Source organism: Syngnathus leptorhynchus, chromosome 1, assembly GCF_054491065.1.
Source record: "Syngnathus leptorhynchus isolate UIUO chromosome 1, UIUO_Slep, whole genome shotgun sequence".
Classification (NCBI taxonomy): domain Eukaryota; kingdom Metazoa; phylum Chordata; class Actinopteri; order Syngnathiformes; family Syngnathidae; genus Syngnathus; species Syngnathus leptorhynchus.
In genome coordinates, this window is record NC_141195.1 from 7,143,504 (window position 1) to 7,163,569 (window position 20,066).

A 20,066-nucleotide genomic window follows, 5' to 3' on the forward strand; every position below is an offset into this window, starting at 1 on the left:
AATCCCAGCAGCCCTGCGAGGTGAAAACATGTCACATGACCACAGACGCCAATCTGTTATCTAATTGCAGACCGGAGACCTCGACCGGTTTGTCATCCGTGCTTGACTCCCTCCGCCTCTTCACTCGAGCACTACCAACTTTGTCCTTCTTGTCAGACACACCCACGCGACAAAGGCGTGAACAAACATGGCGTCACCTGAGGCCGTAGGAGATCAGATGTGACTGTAGTCACCTTCCAGATCATGTGGCAAGAAAAAAGCCATGCTCCCACAGCCCACCAGTTCTGGATCAAACATCCCCGACCGTGCTCGAACCACTGTAGCTTCCAGAGGAGCGTGCCGTTTAACCCTCGGGTCGGCCCGATTTCAGCTGGAGCCGCATCCTATCAAAACAATTGTGGTACATCTTCAGCATCCATGTTGAAACTTGCGTGGCCGGCTCGCTGGAGCTACACAGCACACACAAACACAAACACAAACGCAGGCACATTTAGTAGCTGGTGACAGGAAGAACACATCACAACTACCAAGGAGAAGGAAGATGAGGAAGCATCGTCTGGCCGAAACCACAACGTCCACTCCAGGTGGAAAACTCCATGACCGTGGGCTCCTGTTAACACAGCTTTTTGTTTTGTCCGGACATGAAAAAGTGACGTAGCAACTAATCCTAAAAGAAAAAAAAAAAAGCGATTTCTCTCTCCTGTGTCTGACTGGCTTGCCCTCGCTCCCTCCCTCGCAGCATCTCGCTGGCTTTATTTTCATCTGCTCACAACAGCCCGACTACAATTAGCCTACCACTTTCAGCACAAATACACACAAAGTGATCAGACTCCACACAGATGCGTGCGCGCGTGCGCACAGCCTCGCGCACGCTCGCACCGTTCCTCTTTCCGAGTGTGACGCAGCATTTAATTCTCAGTGCTTCTGTATCACTGTTAGCTGCTCCATCACGCTGAGACAAAATCGCTAGCTGAGCAAGAGCACAAGATCTTTAAAGGGACCAAAACAGCACATTTGCCTGCTCTCTTCTCCATGACTTTTCTGTCCTTGTCCCCCCCCCCCCCCCAGCCTTTATCACCTCTTTGGATTGTCTCACTCTCTTTCTCCTCTTTGCAAGAGACACATTCTGACGCTTCACTCTAAAGTAAGGCCGAGCCTCTTCCATCACCTGACAGCACTCGGCTTTTAAAGGGACATCACCAGCTTGGACAACAACAGTAATAGATGTGGGCCCTTTAAATGTGGGATGTTGCTAATCGGTGTGACGCTTATCAAATTATTATCATTATTATCTTGTGTAATCATTGAAAGAAAATTCTAATTCTTCAAAAAAAAAAAAGACAGTTTCTTAGTCCTTCCGAACAATAGAGAACAAATTCAATCCAAAATAAATTTCTAGATACAACTTTAAATTCACATCATATATCCTATGTATACAATAAAATTACATTTCAAGCAAAGTTCTCATGGTAAGAATTTCATAATATACATCTTGTGCCAGTGCCACTTTTCAAAGCTCTTGGAAAGGTGCCTATTTCACTTCATTGATACGCAAGAAGAAACAAAAGACGGTAAACAAACAAACAAACAAACAAACAAACAAACAAACAAACATGCCTGTTTACCTGATCCTGTGTTAAATTCAAACTTCGTCTCATCTGCTGTCACCGGCTCCTGTCCCAAATATGCACACTGTCAATGAAAACAACAAGTATTAGCGGACCCCCCCCACTCCACGTACACCTCCCCCCCCCCCCCCCTTTGCAGATTCCAGAGGAAAACCTGTTATTATTCCAAGACATGTCAAACAGTCCGCGGTGGATTTCAACACTTCCTCAGAGCTCAGCAAACTGCGGCCTCAAAGTCTTGAACTGGCCAAAATGAGCCTTGTCCAGAAACAATGGCAGGTTCTGACGCACTTGTAAATTCTGGTGTTTTTATTTTAATGTCAGCAACTACGAATAACTTTAAATGATGAATGTTGAGAGAATCTCATAGTGACACGCTTGTCTTGTTATCCTACATATTTACCTTCTCAAGCAACAATGCATATGTATGATCGCTATAAAGTTTGTATGATGTTTATGTAATATTTCTACTGTATTTTTATATTTTATGTTCTTATAAAGTGCTTTGTTGTGGCAAAAGCGTTATAAAAATAAATTACTATTCCTATCCCTTCTTTTGCTGTTTAGCTTTAATAAGACAATAGCTTCTTTTGTTGTGTTTTTACTGTGTTAAGTCGTCATTATTGAGCTATGACGTCACGTACACTTTTTTTTTTTATTAAACTGATGCCCACTGTTAAATGTCGGTGCGCTCAAACAAATAAAAGGATCTGATTCCCTTCATGCAAATTTGGGCTTGGTAAACGATTTGAAGCAAACAGCGTCCCTTGGTGTTCATTAAGCAAACTACACCCGGAAAGCTTTGTTTACGTCGGGAATAAAAAGTGCGTATGACATAGAAACCTCTGGATGGCTGGAGTTGATCCAGGGCCTGTGCACTGCAGCATTTTGATTCATCAATTCCTAAAATCGTATCTGAAATTCCTAAATTAATGAGAAAATAATAAATCCGGGGATAATTAATGAAAGTGTTTTTTTAAATCTAGCATTACATACCATGCATTTGCTCAAAGCCTATTTCATGATACGACAAGTAACTTTCTTTTGTCACATGCTCATGTTGCGTATTTAGATAGAAAGCAAACACGGCGCAAGTACGATCAAATCAATATTTAATGTCGGGATTTGGTAACTTCTAACCGAGTCAATTAGTCAAGTCATATTTATTTATACAGCAATTAATCATAAAAGTCTCGCGGGGCGTTAAAAAACCATAATTGACAAATATCATCTATTGTTGTTGTTGTTGTTTTTTTAATTCCAAACATATGAACCAAAGTGAATTGTGATAATAGTCGAGCATCAGTTCAGTCATTACGCAATGCAGCAGTTCACCAACCTCTCACTCGTGAAGTAAATAGAAGTGCGCAACATCCTCCGGCAGCAAGCATCCGTCCAGCACCTCGTCATCTCAACCTGGAACATGCTGTGCTTGCACACGTTCTGAAGGAAACAGCTGAGCGCCAATATATCGGCCTAGCTTTCCGGGTAAGGTAAGAAAAAACACGCCGCCTACGACGCACTTCGTATTAGGCCATGCCTCATTTGGGTTGTTGCTTTCATAACACAGAAGGGCTATTCGAAGTCAATCATAAGTGAAAGTACAATGACGTCATATTCATAGGGTAATGTACTGAACATTAAATGCACTTTTTTTTTTTTTTACATTTGCTTCCTGCGCCGAACAAGTTCACATTTAGGAATTTGGTTTGGAATTACACCGCGGAACGTAAAAAAAACAATCCTCATTTTAAAGTAGGCCACTTACCGAGAGCGCATCTTTCGCAACGGCGTCTGAAGAGTTACGACACCGCTTCCAGAACCTCCCATCCAGCTCCCGGTTGCCATTGAGGCCACCGTGGCTTGTCAAATAAACTCTACGCAACGACATTTTCACGGCAACACAAACAGGTCACGCCCATAGGAACACACCTCCGCTTTCTGATTGGACGTTGCATCGAAATGCGTCGCACTCGTCACGTGCTTGTGACGTATGTGTTTACAAACAGGCAAAGAGCGGGCTGGATTTCACAAAGATGAAAAAGGGAGTATACCTCTCTCTTATTTCCGCTTTTGCTATGGCTTCGTTTCCGGCTTTCCATTTGGGTCAAAGAGAGCGCAACTGTACATCAACTTCTCGAACTTATTTCCCCAGAATATGAAGGAAAACAACGTTTTAAATTATTTTCTTACTCTTGATAATAGTTTAGCACGTTTCTTTCATATTTCACTTGGTCATTCATCTTTTTTTTTGTCTCACACACGCACGCACGCACACGCACACGTATATACGCGCATACGGACGCACGCACACGTACACACGCGTGCACGCACGCATGCAATTCTCTGCACTGTCAGGCACCGTCCTTATCTATAACCTCCCTCATACTATTACATTGAATTGCTTTATGAGTGCGTAAGGTACTTCCAACTTAGTTGTAAATCAAGTGACTTGACCACTTTTTTAGTCGTTTTTTTTTATATGCTATTTTATTATTTTCTATTTTTTTATTCTATATTGTCTAAATGTAACACGTAGCCATTTGAACCTTTTGATTTTATTCTTGCATTTTCACCTCAGAGCGTCAACTTTATTTTTAGTTGGACCCTTCATGAACGGCAGGGAGCGCCCTAACCTCACGTCACGTTCAAATCCTTTATTAGCATTTCTCTGGGTAAATGTGAATTGTTCTTAGTAATGAATCCATCCATTTTCTTTACTGTTTGCCTTAATTCGGGTGGTGAGCTTTGTGACTTTGGATCAGAGGCAGGATTGGACTGAGGACCAACCAACCCCGGGGCATATAAAAACAAATAATCCTCACATTCACGCGATTACACCTATGAACAATGTTGCGTCTTCAATTAACCCGATAAGTTTTTTTTTCCCCTCAAACTAAGAAAAAAGTGACAAAAGGACATGAAGAAGTTGAGGACTGAAGGTGAGACACGCAAACCCTCAATTTCAATATAAGGCATTGTGCTTGTGGGGTTTAGGAGCATTCTTCTATTTATTTTATGAAGGAGATGAATCAGCTGGTGTCATAGATTTGTGTTCCCAGAGCACCACATATTCAAAGGACACTCAATCACTTATTTGGTCCAAAGATGTGATGATTGGCGGTTCTCATATAGCACATAGCACTCAGCAGCCACTCAGCCAATTCTCGTATGTTCAAATCGTTGCTGTAATTTTTCATTGCATATTTGTTGTGTGAGTACACAATTGTGTGCTGTGCAGAAACCACAGTTTGTCAATAATCACGATTGTGAGTCCAGCTGAATGAAGTCCAGGTTGTGCTGTGTGTTGGACAGCTTGGAATGGCTGGAAAAAGACACAATGCCTTCCAAATTGTTTCCCCCTGCAGATGTTTGGAAATGCACAATGGCGGCATGCAGCAATGTGCAGGAAACAGATGTAATATCAACCACATTTTCTGTTGTTTATCAATACACCGGTGTCCGTGGATACAAAGAAATAGTTGTAAGATTTTCGACTCTTAATCAGTTTGTTATTCGTCAAACAATTTCCCTCAGGATTAGATACTGCAAAGGATTACACAACAGAGAATTATGAATCTCATTAATCCAGGGTGCACACAATAATCAATAATTTAGTCAATTTGGTGTCACAAAAGATACCAAATTGGTGTAGCATGTAGTCTGGTGCATATTTTTTTGTAAAGCATGGTCCCTGATGAACAATTTATAAAGACAAGAAATGAACCCTAAAGTTAAAAAAGAAATGACAAAGCGCAGAAGTTGTCATTGAGATTCAAAGGGGGAAAAACAGACTTTATTATGCGATCACATTTTCCTCAACAACAGGAAATGATGGAAGAAACGCAGGACAGCAAATGGTTTTCATTTAATATTTTGAATCATTTGTTCCTAAATGCCAACATATTAGGCTTATACTAACTGACATGCGTGCAGCCTTTGCATGAACTGGAAGAGGCTCACAAAGGCGGCCGCGCCTTCCAACCTCAGGGTCTTGTTCCAACCTTATATTTCCCTAATGTTATCTTAACGTAGAGGAGTTGAGAAGGGGCCTTCTTTGGCAAACAGAAACAAAACATGACGTATTTGGCAGCTGTTGCTACGCCAGGAGGAGGGACAGGACACAAAAAAGAACCAGCTGAGTTTTGTTGATAATCTGAGATTCCAATCCACATGTGCTAGGCCTAGTTGGACGAAGGACTGTAGGAAGGAAGAATGAGCAGGGAGGAGGCTGAAGGCTGGACTGAGCTCTGGGACCTTTGTGAGGTTTCAATAAAAACATTTAAAGTGAGCAGATTTGGGTTTTTTTTCCAGATGTAACAAAGTTTGTTTCCATCCATCCATCCATCCATCCATCCATCCATCCATCCATCCATTCATCCATCCATCCATCCATTCATGAGTATGGCTCCACTGGTGTAGGAAAATATTTCTCTTCTATTGGAGATTGATCCCTAAATGCAGACTGCTTGAAGACAGTGCTTGGCCAGACTCCATTAGAGAGTAATGTCACAAATATGAGTACGCAGAGCCAATGGAATGAGACACAAACGCTGACACGGGCGGAGTCGGGCCGCTGGAGACGACCTCATCTTGCACAGTTCAAGGTTGCATGTACTGCACATTCTTTCATGTTCACGGGGGATTGACACCTTTCAAATTTGTCCCATGTGGCGTCTGATCTGCTGTAAACAGGTGATGCATATACTGTATTCATACGAACGTGCTTCTCGGTCTGGTGGTTCAGCTCTGGCGTGAGGTGGGAGGGTGTTGGAGTTGGCTGACTTGAAATTCATTTGGAATATGAAATAAATAAGTCAGACGCCTGCGACACTGGCAGAACAAGACTTGCAAGTGTGTGTGTGTGTATATATGAAGGCAAATTGGGAAACTAAGGACTGAGGTACTGTATATTGTGTGTGTGTGTGTGTGGGGGGGGGGGGGGGGGTTGTCAGCTGGTGGAGTTTGTCACTGCCCCGCCTAAACAAATGTGTGAAGTGATGTCATCACTTATACAAGCCCACTGGTAATCCTATGGGCTTCAGGATTGTAAATACCAAGCATGTTAGAGAACTGGTGTAAGTTTGAGCTATGTGCCTTCACAATGTTTTGTTCTTGTTTGTTCATTTGAGGGAATCATAATAATCATTATTTTGCAGGAGATGAATCAATATATTAAAAAAATATATATTTTTTAATCAGTGTGTAGTGAATGCTTCATCCAGTCTTACTCCTATCGCAACAGGCAATCTTCAAGCTTCAATGAAAAAAGTGGCTTCGCACAAGAAGAAAAACAAGCACATCATAAAAAAAACATTTATTTGATTGTTTTGATCGAATTGAAAAAGTCGGCTTGTGAAACAAAACAGACTGGAATGTGAGTAATAACACGATACAAAATTAAATCAGGTCAAATTGTTTTCCAGTTTAACATTCAAAACAGTAGTTTTCTTCTGTGTTGAAGCTCTTGCAACTAAAATGTAAAAAAAAAAAAAAAAGTCACCCATGTGCACCACCATGTAATTTGTTTTCCTTGTTAAATGAGCCACGGCATTCGTGTTTTCCAACAGCTTTCAAACCAAAACTAGCACGTTGAAACAAAACAACAGACTTGCTCATAGCATTAAAAAAAAAAATTGCATCACACCGCTCATAAGAATACTGATAAAAAAAAAAATAGTATACACAATACAATATAATGAATCGAAAATAACACTGATGAGTAGCCTTGCCAAGTTAGACATTTAATACAGTCAGTTCATCTTGTGAATTTCAACCTGCCTCTTAAGGCACATTGGCAACGTGACTCGTGATGAAAACTGATGAGGTTGAACTTCAACGGAACAATACCTTTTGTACATTAGAATGGAAATTAGACCACATGAAGTCATGCATGCATACAGTTAGCCGAAGAAGCCAGCATGGGGTCGGGATGATACTCACACACTTTCACACATCTACATGCTCAATAATTCAAGGGAGTAAAGCTTCGTTCCTGACTGAGGCACATGTGTGTATGTGTCATATGTTCTAGTGGGGAGGGTGGAGCGCCCAACACGCCGGTCGATGGGTGTCACGCTCTCACGGGACCCGGTGGAGGGTGAGTCATGCTAAAATGCATTCCGGCCCCGCCCGAAATCGCTCGTCTCCCAACTCTAGCTCAAGTGCCGTCAACAAGTCAGGAAGTGAGTCGTCGTTAACGTCCACCACCGCCACCTTCATCATTATCCGACTAGTTTTCCTGATGCTTGTTGCAGGACCCCGCCAAAGAAGGGAAGATAGGAGGACATGGATGTCCTGATGACTACATAGTTGGTTTTGAATTGCGTTTTGAATTCTGTGTGTGTGTGTGTGTGTGTTGTGTGTGTGTGTGTGTGTGTGAGTGAGGTTAAGAGGGCTTCACATCTCAGTGTCTGCAGTCTTGGCGGCGGAGTGGCCATTGGTGGGAGGAGACTCGGTCTTGGCGGCTTCAGGAGACTCCCCGTTCACATTGGGTTTCTCTTGGGTTTCTGCCGGGGGGCTGAGCGGAGCCACGGACACGAGGGTGTTCCCCTGGTTCTCCTGATCCACTGGATAAGCTTCCTCTGCCTGCTAAGAGAGCAAAGAACATTAAACATTCCAAATTCATATGATCATAGATTATTGTCAACATGATAAGTGTCTCTTTAATGGTGACACCACTAAAATATCAAACGGCTTTTGTCATGAATTAAGTATGTAAACTTCCACTTGTCAAAGTTGGCGGAGGTGCATTGATGACTCATCAATCAAACTACTCACCAACTTGACTCCCTTGGCGCCAGTTCGACGTTGACATTTGCAGTATCCAGCAATAAGGGCGGCGGCAACCAGCAGACCGGTGATCAGAATCCCCACAAATACCGAACGGCCTGATGAGGACGATGATGAGGACGTTGGTTGCTCCAAATTTGTCACTCCCAGCTGCAAATATAAAAGTGAATATTGCATATGAGACATTTGAATAGTTTGGATGTGTTCAATGAGAAACATAAGTGGCAAGGCAAATCTGTTGACCAAGAACCACAATGGGTCTCGGTTAGTGTTATCACCAAGCATTTTGTTCTCTCTTACCTTGTCTTTCAATTCCCCATGGAGTGCTTCAACCAGAGTGGCTGGTTGGCCTTCACATGGAGAGAGAAAACAGATTTTAGCCAACAGTAACAAATAGCAGAACTACAAAAATGAAGTCTTTGTTAAAATAGGCTACCCACCATCACTCCTGACCATTTGTATATTATTTCCCTCCTGGTGGACTTTGATGTGACAATTTTCAATGAAGCACTGGAGTTTGCTTTGTTCGAGGATGTGCTTCGTCTCGACCTGAAAATGGAGAAATAAAATTGCAGATTCATTTCTGATTTGGATATTGGTTGAAGACTTCACTGTGATTTTTTAGGGGTCCATTGTTTGTGTAAATATCTTAAAAATATTCACATTTGTTCCCCAGGGTGGATTTTGGGGCCAAAAGACAAATTCCCGGAATGTTCTCAGAGCACGAAGGCTCTTGTGTGCGTCACAAAAGGTAACCGCAGCTGTATGGAATACTTGCTGACTTTCCTCCGCCTAGTCCTGAGTGATGATATCACCTCATTGCGCAATCAAAACTTGGGATCACTTTCTATAATGTGATCCAGCCGTCTCTCTCTGCTCCCAGGAGACGGTTTTGAGCAAACCCCGACTCGCAACTAATTGGGACGGAGCCTGCAGCTGCACAATCCAGATTTTGTGAGGCATGGAGGAGAAAAACTCATGAGGGCTGAATTTGTGATCACTCCCATGGAAGCCACGCTCTTCTCCATCTGTCTGTGTCACATGTGAAGGATCACGCGTCTCTTGCACTCAGTTTGGCCTTGTGTGGCCTACCGGACTCTCGGTTTATGAGGAATTTGAAGTTCAGCCGGATGCAGTAGCCGCTGATGCAATGCTCTACACCAGGAGGTTACAACTGGTTTTGTCCAAGGGACCACCATTATAACCAAGAAGAAACTCGGGGACCACTGCTTTGGCGGAATATTATTTTGTTTTGCACCGAAGGAGGATAGACCTACACAGGCTATTTATGTCATGTCTATTTGGGGAATCTCATTTGACATAATTTGGATAGGTAAATGATTCACATAATTAGCTGGAAAAATGAATAAAGTCTAGATGATAAATCTATATATATATATATTTTTTAAATGTTACAATTGTTTTCCTTTTTCAATTTGGGGGATCACCTACATTACCGCCACGGACCACTAGAGAGCCGCGGACCACCAGTTGACAATGACTGCTCTACGTCTGTGATTTATGGTATAACAGTTTTTTAGAGAAATAGTTCCGGGAATAAACTCATTCATCTGCTCTTCTTCTATTACATGCTTCATGACCAAACCATTCTTTGGCAGCTTAGTCCATGTTTAATGCAGCAGATGACTTGTTCAGCTGAGCATATCCAGCCTTGTGAATGTTTCAGTAAAGACCCAAATGGGGGTCAACTGTTCATTTCTATGCAGCTGGATGCACATCTGAAAAGTGCCGTTCATCCTGAATAGCTTATTATTTTGCTGTGTCATATGACTGGAATCCATTGAAAATGTCATATGGGATCAAGCAATAACCTGTGATCAAATATTAGGTCTATTTTTGCTTATAATGTGCCCTGTGCCTTGTCTATAAATCATCCGAATGTTTCGAAGAATCAACGGCTTATCAGATTCATCCCAGAACATGACATCACATGATGTGACCTTTTCATTTGTTGGCATGTAATTAGGCTGAGTCAAACCGCTTCCTCTCCTCCTCACAAAATAAAACAATAAACAAACAAAAAAATATTTTAATCCTAAATTCAAAGAAGCTTGGGAAAAGTTACGAGCTAAAAAAGAACCACACCCGTGCACCTCCTCATTTTGCCTTATGGACACCAGACAGGAAATTTTAGTCCTTTTTCAGGCCAATGATTTACAATGCCTGAAGAATTTCCAAGAAATGCCTTGCAAAGGCTTCTGTTTTATAAGTGTCGCTGCATGAAAGGAAAAGGGTTGAAAACCTCATCTGATGTCTCAAATGATGATTTAATTGGTATTGTGAAAGAAATGAGTGCGGTGTACCCACACAGTCAGAATAGGTGACCATAGCCTTGACAGCTTTACTCTCGTCAATATCCTCCTTCCCGACACACATCACCATGGGCTGTAGAGAGAAGAAGTGACAATGAGATGACGTCATCCACAAAAGTTTTAAACACAACTCTTCAGATATGCTTTTACCTTTGCTGTAATGCGGTCAGACGAATCGTCCGACACCACGACTGCTGTGTCATCATCGCCAGGGGTGCTAACCGTAGTCCCCGAGGCGCCACCTTCTTGGTTGTCAGCAGTGTCTGAGGGAGACGTATTTGGAGCACCTGCGTCGTGGTCTCCTTCAGCCACCGGAACGGCGCCTGAATCCGGAGCAGCAGTGGTCTGTGGTTGGGCATCTGAGTCCATTGCCATAGTCATGACTGAGAGAACATGGATAAGTTAATTCATGCAGGCAAATGCATTTTTCCATCTTGTTCAGTGTCACTGGTGAGTTGAAATTTCAACTGCACAGTAGTTCATATTTGTAGTTATCATAATGCTTACTGGTTCCATTACAGTACCATATGAAATCTGGAACCAATAGAGCACCAAAAGACAAAAACGTGCTCATATGAATTCATTTCAAAAGGACCCATCAGATTTTTATTATTGGTTCCAGTTTCACAATTGCAACATCCGGACCCCTACCGTTACTGTCATCCGCGGCCGGATCGCTTGCCGGTGCGTCTGTTACGAGATCTTCTTGGCCCACTACACCATCTGCAAATTTAGAGAAAGAACAGCAGCTTTAAAATTTGGTGTGACTGACAAATTTGAGGTACAATCTTCAGACATTGTTGTTGCTATAAACACTGGATTGCTTGTGGAATGTGGAATGACGGTATAATCTGTGTGGCGTGGTAAACCAAAATTCTGGCGTGAGTGTTCTCAAACTAATCAAAAGACACATATAGACCTCTGTACCTGTGGAAACAGTCAAAAGGTCATAACCTCTGAATATTTGTTCTTCATCTGGGCATCGTTTGAAATAGCGAAGGGATTAAGTTGGATGGTGCAAAGACAGTGTGGAAAGAGCTGTTTTTCCCTCCATTGGAAAAATTGTATCTTTTCCAAATCATTTTCTCATCATTACTGCCACACTAATGCCATATAAAAATACAAGTCATTTGTGTCTACCCTCACAGGCCTTCCAGTTGTCACATGGAAGCTTGAAGTCTATCTCATCTGATTGTGAGCGCCGGGATTCCCCTTGGCCTGATCACCAGTCCATCATAGGCACGACACACACAGATTCACATTCAGACTCACATTCACACCCATATATATGTTCTACTAAGATAAATGCAGTCACTGGTGGGGTTGAGGTGGGGGGGAGCAGGGAGGCACTACCCATCCCTTAAAATATGCTTCGACCTCCCAGGAGCCAGGTCAGATAATTGACTTTTGTCAGGAAACAAAAATCCTATCTCCACCAGTGAATACAGTACTTGGTATGATGCAGACCACACACACGATGGTCACTACTGGCAACATAAAGCAGATTTCCCGAGCTACGTGAAGCTCCCAGCCTGCCTTTTTTCATGTGGCACGCCACCAACCATAAGTAGAAGAGAGGATGCAGTGTAGACCCATGATAGCGTGTGGAAGCTTCCATGCAACCATTTTTTTTGTCTTGACAAAATAATAATGGAGTGATGGTACATTTGTCATAGGAGAACCAGGGTTTTGCTTTTTACACTAACCCAAATGGTGTGTGGCAATGGGATAAATACAGCAGGGTTCAGTGCAACAGGACTAAACAACGCTAGTGTGTGTGTGGGCCCTACCTCACAGACACGCCCTTCTGCACTTTTCAGCTCCTCGATACCTTTTTTCATCCCAAATAACCAAATCTAACAGTGAATAAATAAAAGACACCCTTTTGAATAAAAAAAAAAGATTTAAAGCAGTTTAAACAAGTTGAAACAAGTTAACAAATAACTTGTTTTCTTATTAGACGAATAAAAACAGTTTAAATATTTTTTTAAAAAGCTGAATTTTAAAAGTGAACACAATTTGCAATTTTAATAAAAAATGAATTTGATGAACAATTTGTCCGCGGGCCACATAAAATGATGTGGCGGGCCGGATCTGACCCCCGGGCCTTGAGTTTGACACTGGTGGTTTAAAGATCTTTTTCAAAGAGCTGATACTTGATGTTACTCAAGTGTAAGGTGATGTCACACTAAAATCTATTTTTCCTGAATAGTAATCATATTAGTAAAAGCACTAAGGTTTGAAATAATGGTGACCTGTGACTTTTGTATGCTAACGCCCATGACACATCACAGCTTGTTTGACATTCCCAAGATGTACTTTACGTCAGCCATATAAACAAAAAGAAAACCTAACATGACTTTCACATGGATATTACTCATTGTATAAGACGACGATGCCCAGATCTTTCTATTCATCATCCAATGTGGAAGCAGTGTGGTTCTACTACTCTCACACAAATATCCAGGGTGGGAAAACCTCATGGAAATTCCTGCAAAAACAAAAACTGTCACACTCAATTAAAGGGCTGCTCTGAAAGACTATAGGGGAACACCATTGGCATTTTGCACGTGGTGTCAAGAGAGAAAGCCAACTTGGGGTGAGGCAGCAGAAAACTGAGAACGCTCTGACTTCATGCACAAGGGAGAAGCGTGAGCAGCTTTAAGGATTTTGGATTTGACCTCCACCCAGACAATATCGAGACAACACCCTGGCTCTCTTTTCTGTGCCACACCCCGTGTTGCTTCCAGATGTCCAGAGAAGACCCTTGAGACCACCTTCCATGTCGGCTTGTAAATACTTCCTCAAACTATAAGTCAGGAATCAATTAGTATATATAACCATCAAGGTCATGTTGGTCAACTTTTCATTTGGGCTCCTTCAAGTATCAAATAACCAAAACGGGAGAATCAAGTGAAGCCCATAGTGGCATCTTCACATCCTCTTTTGAATGACCAATTGGTCAAAAATCAAAGAGTTTTTGTGTTACACGATAAATTAAAGAGAACCCGTAATTCATCCCGTTTTAGAGGCTGCAACCACTACATGTTTGGCTCTTTTTGAACTCGCCTCTCAAATAAAGCTGCCAGTCTCTAAAATGATTGTTGGTTAGCTTTACTCAGAAAGACAATATGTTTGACCACAACATGAGAATCATGGGTTCCTAACAATTATCTTTTACTCCAAGTGGTTGTCTGCTTGATGTGTCTGCCTAGCAACTAAAAAGTCCAAAAATGATGTGAATTTTTCTGAGCGGCTCTCTGCCAAGGCCAAACAACTGTCCTGTACGGGTCACAGTGATAAGTGAAGGAAAAAGATGTGCTCATCACACATGACCAAAATGATGTGATTTTGTTTTTCTTTGGTCTATTTCACAATTTTCGCAAGGTTTTTGAAAATGGTGTAGGTGTTAAAGCAAGATAAGATGATCAAATATTAGTGAGAAAAGTTAGCTAGCATGCGTCGTTACGCGTTACCTAGCATACGTTAAAATTGAGTTTTGAGAACAAAATGTTTCCTACAGATCACAAATGACAAATTTAACAATCTTTTTCAAGATTAATAAAACTATTTTCAAAGATAGGAAACCATTTCTAATGTTATGCTATTAGCATGAACAGCAGTATGACTTTTGTGATCATCTAATAAAATGCTATGTGAGTACTGATGGTTAAACCAACAAATACCAGAGGACATTTTTAGGGTGCTCATTGCAGCCCCATGACTGAACTTGTCACTACCTAACATCTTGGCACACGATGAAAAAAAAAAGACACCCATAAAGATTCCTTAAATACTCGAACAGCATTTGAATCCATGAATTGACAACTGTTTTTGTTCCCACACAGAAGCTTGGTAAAAGTTGACTTTTCCACCCAGTCCACACCCCTGGTGTTTTTAAACCAAACATAAGACCGTTTGGAGTTGGGGGAGTGAATGAAAGGAATTAACAACAACAGGTTTTGGAATGTATCCATGCACATCCTTGGGCAGGATGTGTCTGTCACAGCACTCCCACAGCCACGGGGTGACCTGCCGAGGCGAACACTGTGTGGGCAACAGATAACGCTCACTCGTATTCATAAATACAATTATATGGCCTTGAAAATGATTTGTGTCGATTTTCTCTATTTGAGAATGTTACTACAGACCTGCTTGACTGTATGTAATCATAGCAATACAGTTTTTCTTGGTTCTACAACATGAAGCTTTTATCCAACCGCCATACTTCACTCATTACAATATCGCATGAAATTCAAAACCAATGTCTTTCCACTTTGTAAGAGGACAAGAAAGTGGAAACGCCAACTGTGTCAGAGTCGGCAGATGTGTGTGTGGACTGCTCCGTTCCAGCTGCTGCTCTTACATGAAACTAAGTTGGCGGGGGTGGTGAAGGTCGTAAAAAGACTCACAGACCCATAACGCGGAACGATCAGGTTGGGGATATGATTGTGGCTCTCAAACTATGACAAGGAAAGGGGCTACAGAAGAAAATCTTTCGAAAGCACATATGGAGGTCATACAGTGAGTATTTATAAGCTGGTAACCAATCTGAGCACCTTGTGTCGTCTTGGGAAAAAAAAAAAAAAAGTGCTTGGCCAGTCTCATTAAAAACTTTCCTCCCCTGAGGTGAGCCATCTTTGCTTCGCCAAGATAACCCTGTTCCAGTCAATATTAAGTGGAGATGACAGACTTCCATTTTGTTGCTTGGCCGGCTGACCGTAAGCTCAGCCATAGTGTCGGCCGTCCCACCAAATTGTCCCCGTAAAGTTGAGGTGAAACACGAGAAGAGAACGTTGTGTTGCTCTCTATTTGTCTTTACACTGCTTAAATCATGTGGTTGTGCTGCAGGGTGCTTGGGGAACAAAGAACAATAAGGCTCACCAGGACTGCAGTAATTGGAACAGGAAAGTTTAACCTTTATCGCAAAGTCTGCTATTCATTAGGCTTGTTTGACTGAGTAAATGTTGTTATTAGATGATTTACTTCTCCAAGTCAGCCCCTTTTCCTGAATGACCATTGAGCTGGCTGTGATGGAGGATTTATTTATTTATTTATTTATTTATTTATTTTTGATGGTAAATACGTTTTGAGCTGGCATCACATGAACAAAGGAGATATCCGCAAAGGTTGATGGATGAGGTAACAGAATGGACACTGATGGCAGGCACCATTTGTTTTATTGGGTTTGAGTTTTCACATGTTTAGCTCGCCGCAAGCAACGGCTCTCGGATAATTGGCACATTAACGGCGCACAGGCTCCACGTTTAATTACTTTGCTGGATCAAGCTGGAACTTTGGGTCCAAGCAAATCCACACCCCTGGCTTGACTTAAGATTGCAAAGGCTTATAATATAACAGACCCACGCCCTTCTGCATCTGACGCAAAGTTAACAATCCAAACAATTGAGCCAAAAGAATGTTGGTCAAGAGCAATGGCCACATAAAATCAATAGTAATCATCTGTCCATCTATGTTTTAGAAATTCACTGAATGAGACTCCAAACTTTTTCACATTTGACTCCAAGGTGTCATGATAAAATGATGATGGGACGATAAATGCGTTGAGAAATAAATACATGCCGGTGCTATAGTGGAAAGCGAATTGAGAGTCATATTCTCTCTTTTATAATATTGTGTACAACTTCATTTTGAAAGGCAAATACAACTACCAAATTCGTTCAGTTTTGAGTCATCTGAGTGTCCGTGGCTTACACCATCTTGCATGGTCACATGATATGCATTCACAGCACAAAGGACATACTGATTACTGGCAAGGGTATGCTAAAAGAATCACATGTCCTGCACACTTTGGAAACTCCCAACACTCGGCCAATATCTCGGAACGGCGTGGTTCATTCAAATACTGATTGTCACCGCTTGCCTCGACCTTGACTTCATTATAAAAGAGCGAGTCGTGGAAGATGATCAGCAGAACATGGTTCACCCCCACGTCCTTCAACAGTTTGGGTTTTCCCCCTAAAAAAAAAATGTAACGCTAAAGGAGGGGTCGAATAACATCATCCAAAACTGCCTTCAATTCTCAAACTGCATAACTATGGAATGAGAGTTGTGCGATCCGCCCATCTGTGTGTTGGAGTCATGTTTGTGTCAGTAAACACAATCATACTCAGCAATCACGTTTACTACAATGTCCGCCAACTGAAGATGTGGAGCTCCTCTGAGTTGTTTGTTCTTGTGTGATTTTGTTTTCCGAATGTACTTTGTGGGAGAGATGCATGCTCGCTGCTTCTTTTGTGTGAACACAACAAAGTGATGTTCAAAACGAGCCAGTCAGCTGCCTCGCCCTTGAGGGAGCTGATGACATCACTGCTACTACATTTAATGTGGGTTCAATTAAACCTCCTGATCTGCAGCAGATTTGCGGCAAAGAAGTCACTTAGCCTGTGACCTCAAACACCAAGCCGCTCTTTGTAGCACTTTTGTTGATACCAGCAAAACGATTTTGACTTTTTTTCCGTGTCACATGCCTGTTGGCATGTTCACACTGGGTTGCCGAATAAAGCGTAGCGTCAACAATGTTTCAGGTCTGTGTGATGGTTGCGCCAGCAAAGAATGGAGGCTGGAATGGAGACTTGAGGAAAGACAGAGCGTATCTGGATTTCCATGTACTGGTATCTGTAAATTGAATTGTGATAAGCGGCTGATGTAGACAGTACAAGTCATTCTTCTCCAAACGAGCAGCATGTTCAAACCATCTCATAATCTTTTTCCTCTTCAAAGTTGTCCCTGAGCTATTTTCATCACTCTGGCAGACTTGGTCAAGGACACACCAGATTTTACTCTGCACAAGTCTTTGAACTTAGACACGTTGAAATTTGGAGAGGCATGAAAGCCATGTAGTCATCACGATGCAATTAGTATTAAGCCCCTTCGCACACATGCCGCAAGCATGCACACGCAAGGGCACCACAGGAGACAAAGTATAATTATTCTCCTGAGCAGACTCTTTGTGTCTGGGGCCACCATTCTGCCAAACATCTTCACCGACCTTACAATGTTTTCCAAAAAAAAACATCTTACTAACAATTTAATGACTTGAGTAGATCCTCTCTGTAACTTTGTTACAAACCATATCAGTGCTTTACTCATGAAAGCAAAACGAAACAAAATCCAGAATTCAATATAAACAAATTAAGGCTGGTCGCCAAGGCAACAGAATGACCTGCTGTTTAGACTGATGTGAACCAAAGTAAAGATAACATAAACCCCAAATCCACATGCGTGAATGACAAGAGAAAGAGAAGAAAGTAACATTCATGTAAAATATCAACAAAAAGCTACATTGTAAAATAAAAGATTGTAATGAGGAACTTACTGCATAGCAGTACTGTGCAGAGCACCAGGACGATAGAGATGCCGTTCATCCTCCACATGGTCAGAGTGGGACGGGAGCACATGCAGGAGGTGATATGCAGAGTGAGCCAAGGGGCAGGGAGATGGGCTGAGGAAGCGGGACAGACTAGAAGATGAAGTTTGCCTTGTGGTGTCGCTCTTTATATGCCCTCCTCTCTCTCCCCCTCTTTCTCTCTCTCTCTCTCTCTCTCTCTCTCTCTCTCTCTCTCTCTCTCTTTCTACAATTGTGTGCTCTGTCCACACCCTTATTCAGTTGGGCTATTTCCCCTCAGTTCAACCGTCCCTGCTTCCGCCAGTGAACCCGTGAGATATTGTGTATATGTCCCAGATGAGCTTCCTCTGCGATCAACAGACATAAATTAAGTTTGATCAGAACCTCAAAATTAACTAAGAACAGAACGTCCCCAGTGGTGCATCTGTAGAACTATGGACGTATCAATAATGGTGAGGTTGATCCTAGCGGCTAGGCAGTAATGGTGTACAAAATTGTGATAACCTCTATCATTTAAATTGCCCATCCTTGATCTAGAACCTGCGGATTCTTTTTAGGCTTTCGGAGTCACAGACCAAAAAAAAACTGCATGTTGCATGAACTCTAAATTAATTGTGGTTTAGTATCAAGGTGTCTAAGAATACTGCATCCAAATAAAATGGTAGAAAAGTCACAGGTGTCAAAGTCTTGCCCTCAGTGAGGGGGTTGCCAGAGTGACAATGGGTGGCCATGCCACCACATAGCTCCGCCCCTGTACCACTAATTTGGCAAAATCAGAATGTGCTAAATCTTATGATTTATACAATCATCAATGTGTTGTGTTTTTTAAAGATTGAGAGGCAAAAAGTTAAGGACGTCATGAGTTTTTTTTAATGAATTTAAAAAACAAAAAATTACACCAAGTTATGTGTAGAATATTGAGCTTTTTTTTAAATTGCATTTTGGAATAACAAAATGAGGAAAATGTTTTTTAAATATTTTTTTCTGTACTTTATGCTTCTTCAGTACCAGCTGTTGCCTCCTTTTTTCCTTGGTGTTTTCACCATCCTCTTGTCCTCTAATTAGTCAGAGTACATTTAGGTCTTTGTTCATTCCTAGTTGGGTTCTCATCAGTTGCTGTCGGGTATGTGGAGTACATGTTTGTTCTTTTTTTTAAACTTGTGACCATCCACAATTTGTCGCTGCTGTTGTTGTTGTTGTTTTACACCCTAAAAGTTCTTCCTGTCTAATCTCCTGGCTCCAGTTCCTGCATATGGGTCCACCGTTTTATCACTTCCATCCTGACAAAAAAGCTACAACTCTCCTGTTTCAAAACAAGTTATTTTTAGGTGGCAACACGTTAGCATTAGCTGGATACGTACAGAGTTTGCATAAAAGTGATTTTAGAACCATTGAAAATCTCAGCAAATGGCGTCATTGGACAATGATGGCTTATGATCTTATCCTCCCTAAGCTAAGCAACAAGACAGATGTTGGGAACACACCCCAAAATCCCGTTTTTGTTTCAACACTTTTTAAATACTCTAAGAAAAAGTTCAGCGCTCATATGTAAAAAGAAGCACACAAAAAAACGTGGCATGTAAAAGCTCATACCGTCTCACACAACACTCGCCTTGGATTTTACTGACAGCAGTTTATGGTGAGTCACCCATTGAGTGTACGTTACAATTACTATGGCAGTATAGACACGCTTTGCTAATGCAAGCACACAAACAAACAAAAAATCACACTTATGACATGATTGCGCCACACCAGCAGCGAGCATGTGACAAAAGTTGATGTGTGCTCTGCTGCAAGCTCGGGGTTCAGGGTGTTCACCATTCATGTTCACACAGATGTTTTGTTCCTGATATTTTGGCAGACCACATCTGGAAGCACTGCAACCCCCCCCACACACACACACACACAGACACGCACCCCGCCGCCTTTTTTTTAAGAACAGCC

At 41.9% G+C, this 20,066-nt stretch overlaps 1 protein-coding gene and 1 long non-coding RNA gene across 5 annotated transcripts; one reads left to right on the forward strand and one right to left on the reverse strand.

Moving 5' to 3' along the window:
* The first annotated feature begins 2,955 nt into the window (after positions 1-2,955).
* On the forward strand, positions 2,956-10,543 carry LOC147061646 (uncharacterized). The gene is made up of 4 exons (XR_015068179.1): positions 2,956-3,121; positions 7,663-8,584; positions 9,097-9,171; positions 9,304-10,543. It is a non-coding gene; the product is annotated as an uncharacterized LOC147061646 (long non-coding RNA).
* On the reverse strand, positions 6,936-18,223 carry LOC147061647 (uncharacterized). 4 transcript variants are annotated; one of them, XM_085928658.1, is made up of 8 exons: positions 18,093-18,223; positions 11,405-11,476; positions 10,904-11,136; positions 10,749-10,826; positions 8,861-8,969; positions 8,721-8,770; positions 8,409-8,570; positions 6,936-8,216 (listed from the first exon to the last, which is right to left on the reverse strand). In XM_085928658.1, exons 1-8 carry the CDS (start codon positions 18,172-18,174, stop codon positions 8,028-8,030), a joined length of 975 nt encoding a protein of 324 aa, XP_085784784.1. In that variant the 5' UTR covers positions 18,175-18,223; the 3' UTR covers positions 6,936-8,027. The 4 variants fall into 4 exon arrangements, with proteins under 4 accessions (XP_085784784.1, XP_085783942.1, XP_085783111.1 ...); XM_085927816.1 differs by having other exon boundaries at positions 6,936-8,219; XM_085926985.1 differs by having other exon boundaries at positions 8,409-8,770.
* Between the last annotated feature and the right edge of the window lie 1,843 nt (positions 18,224-20,066).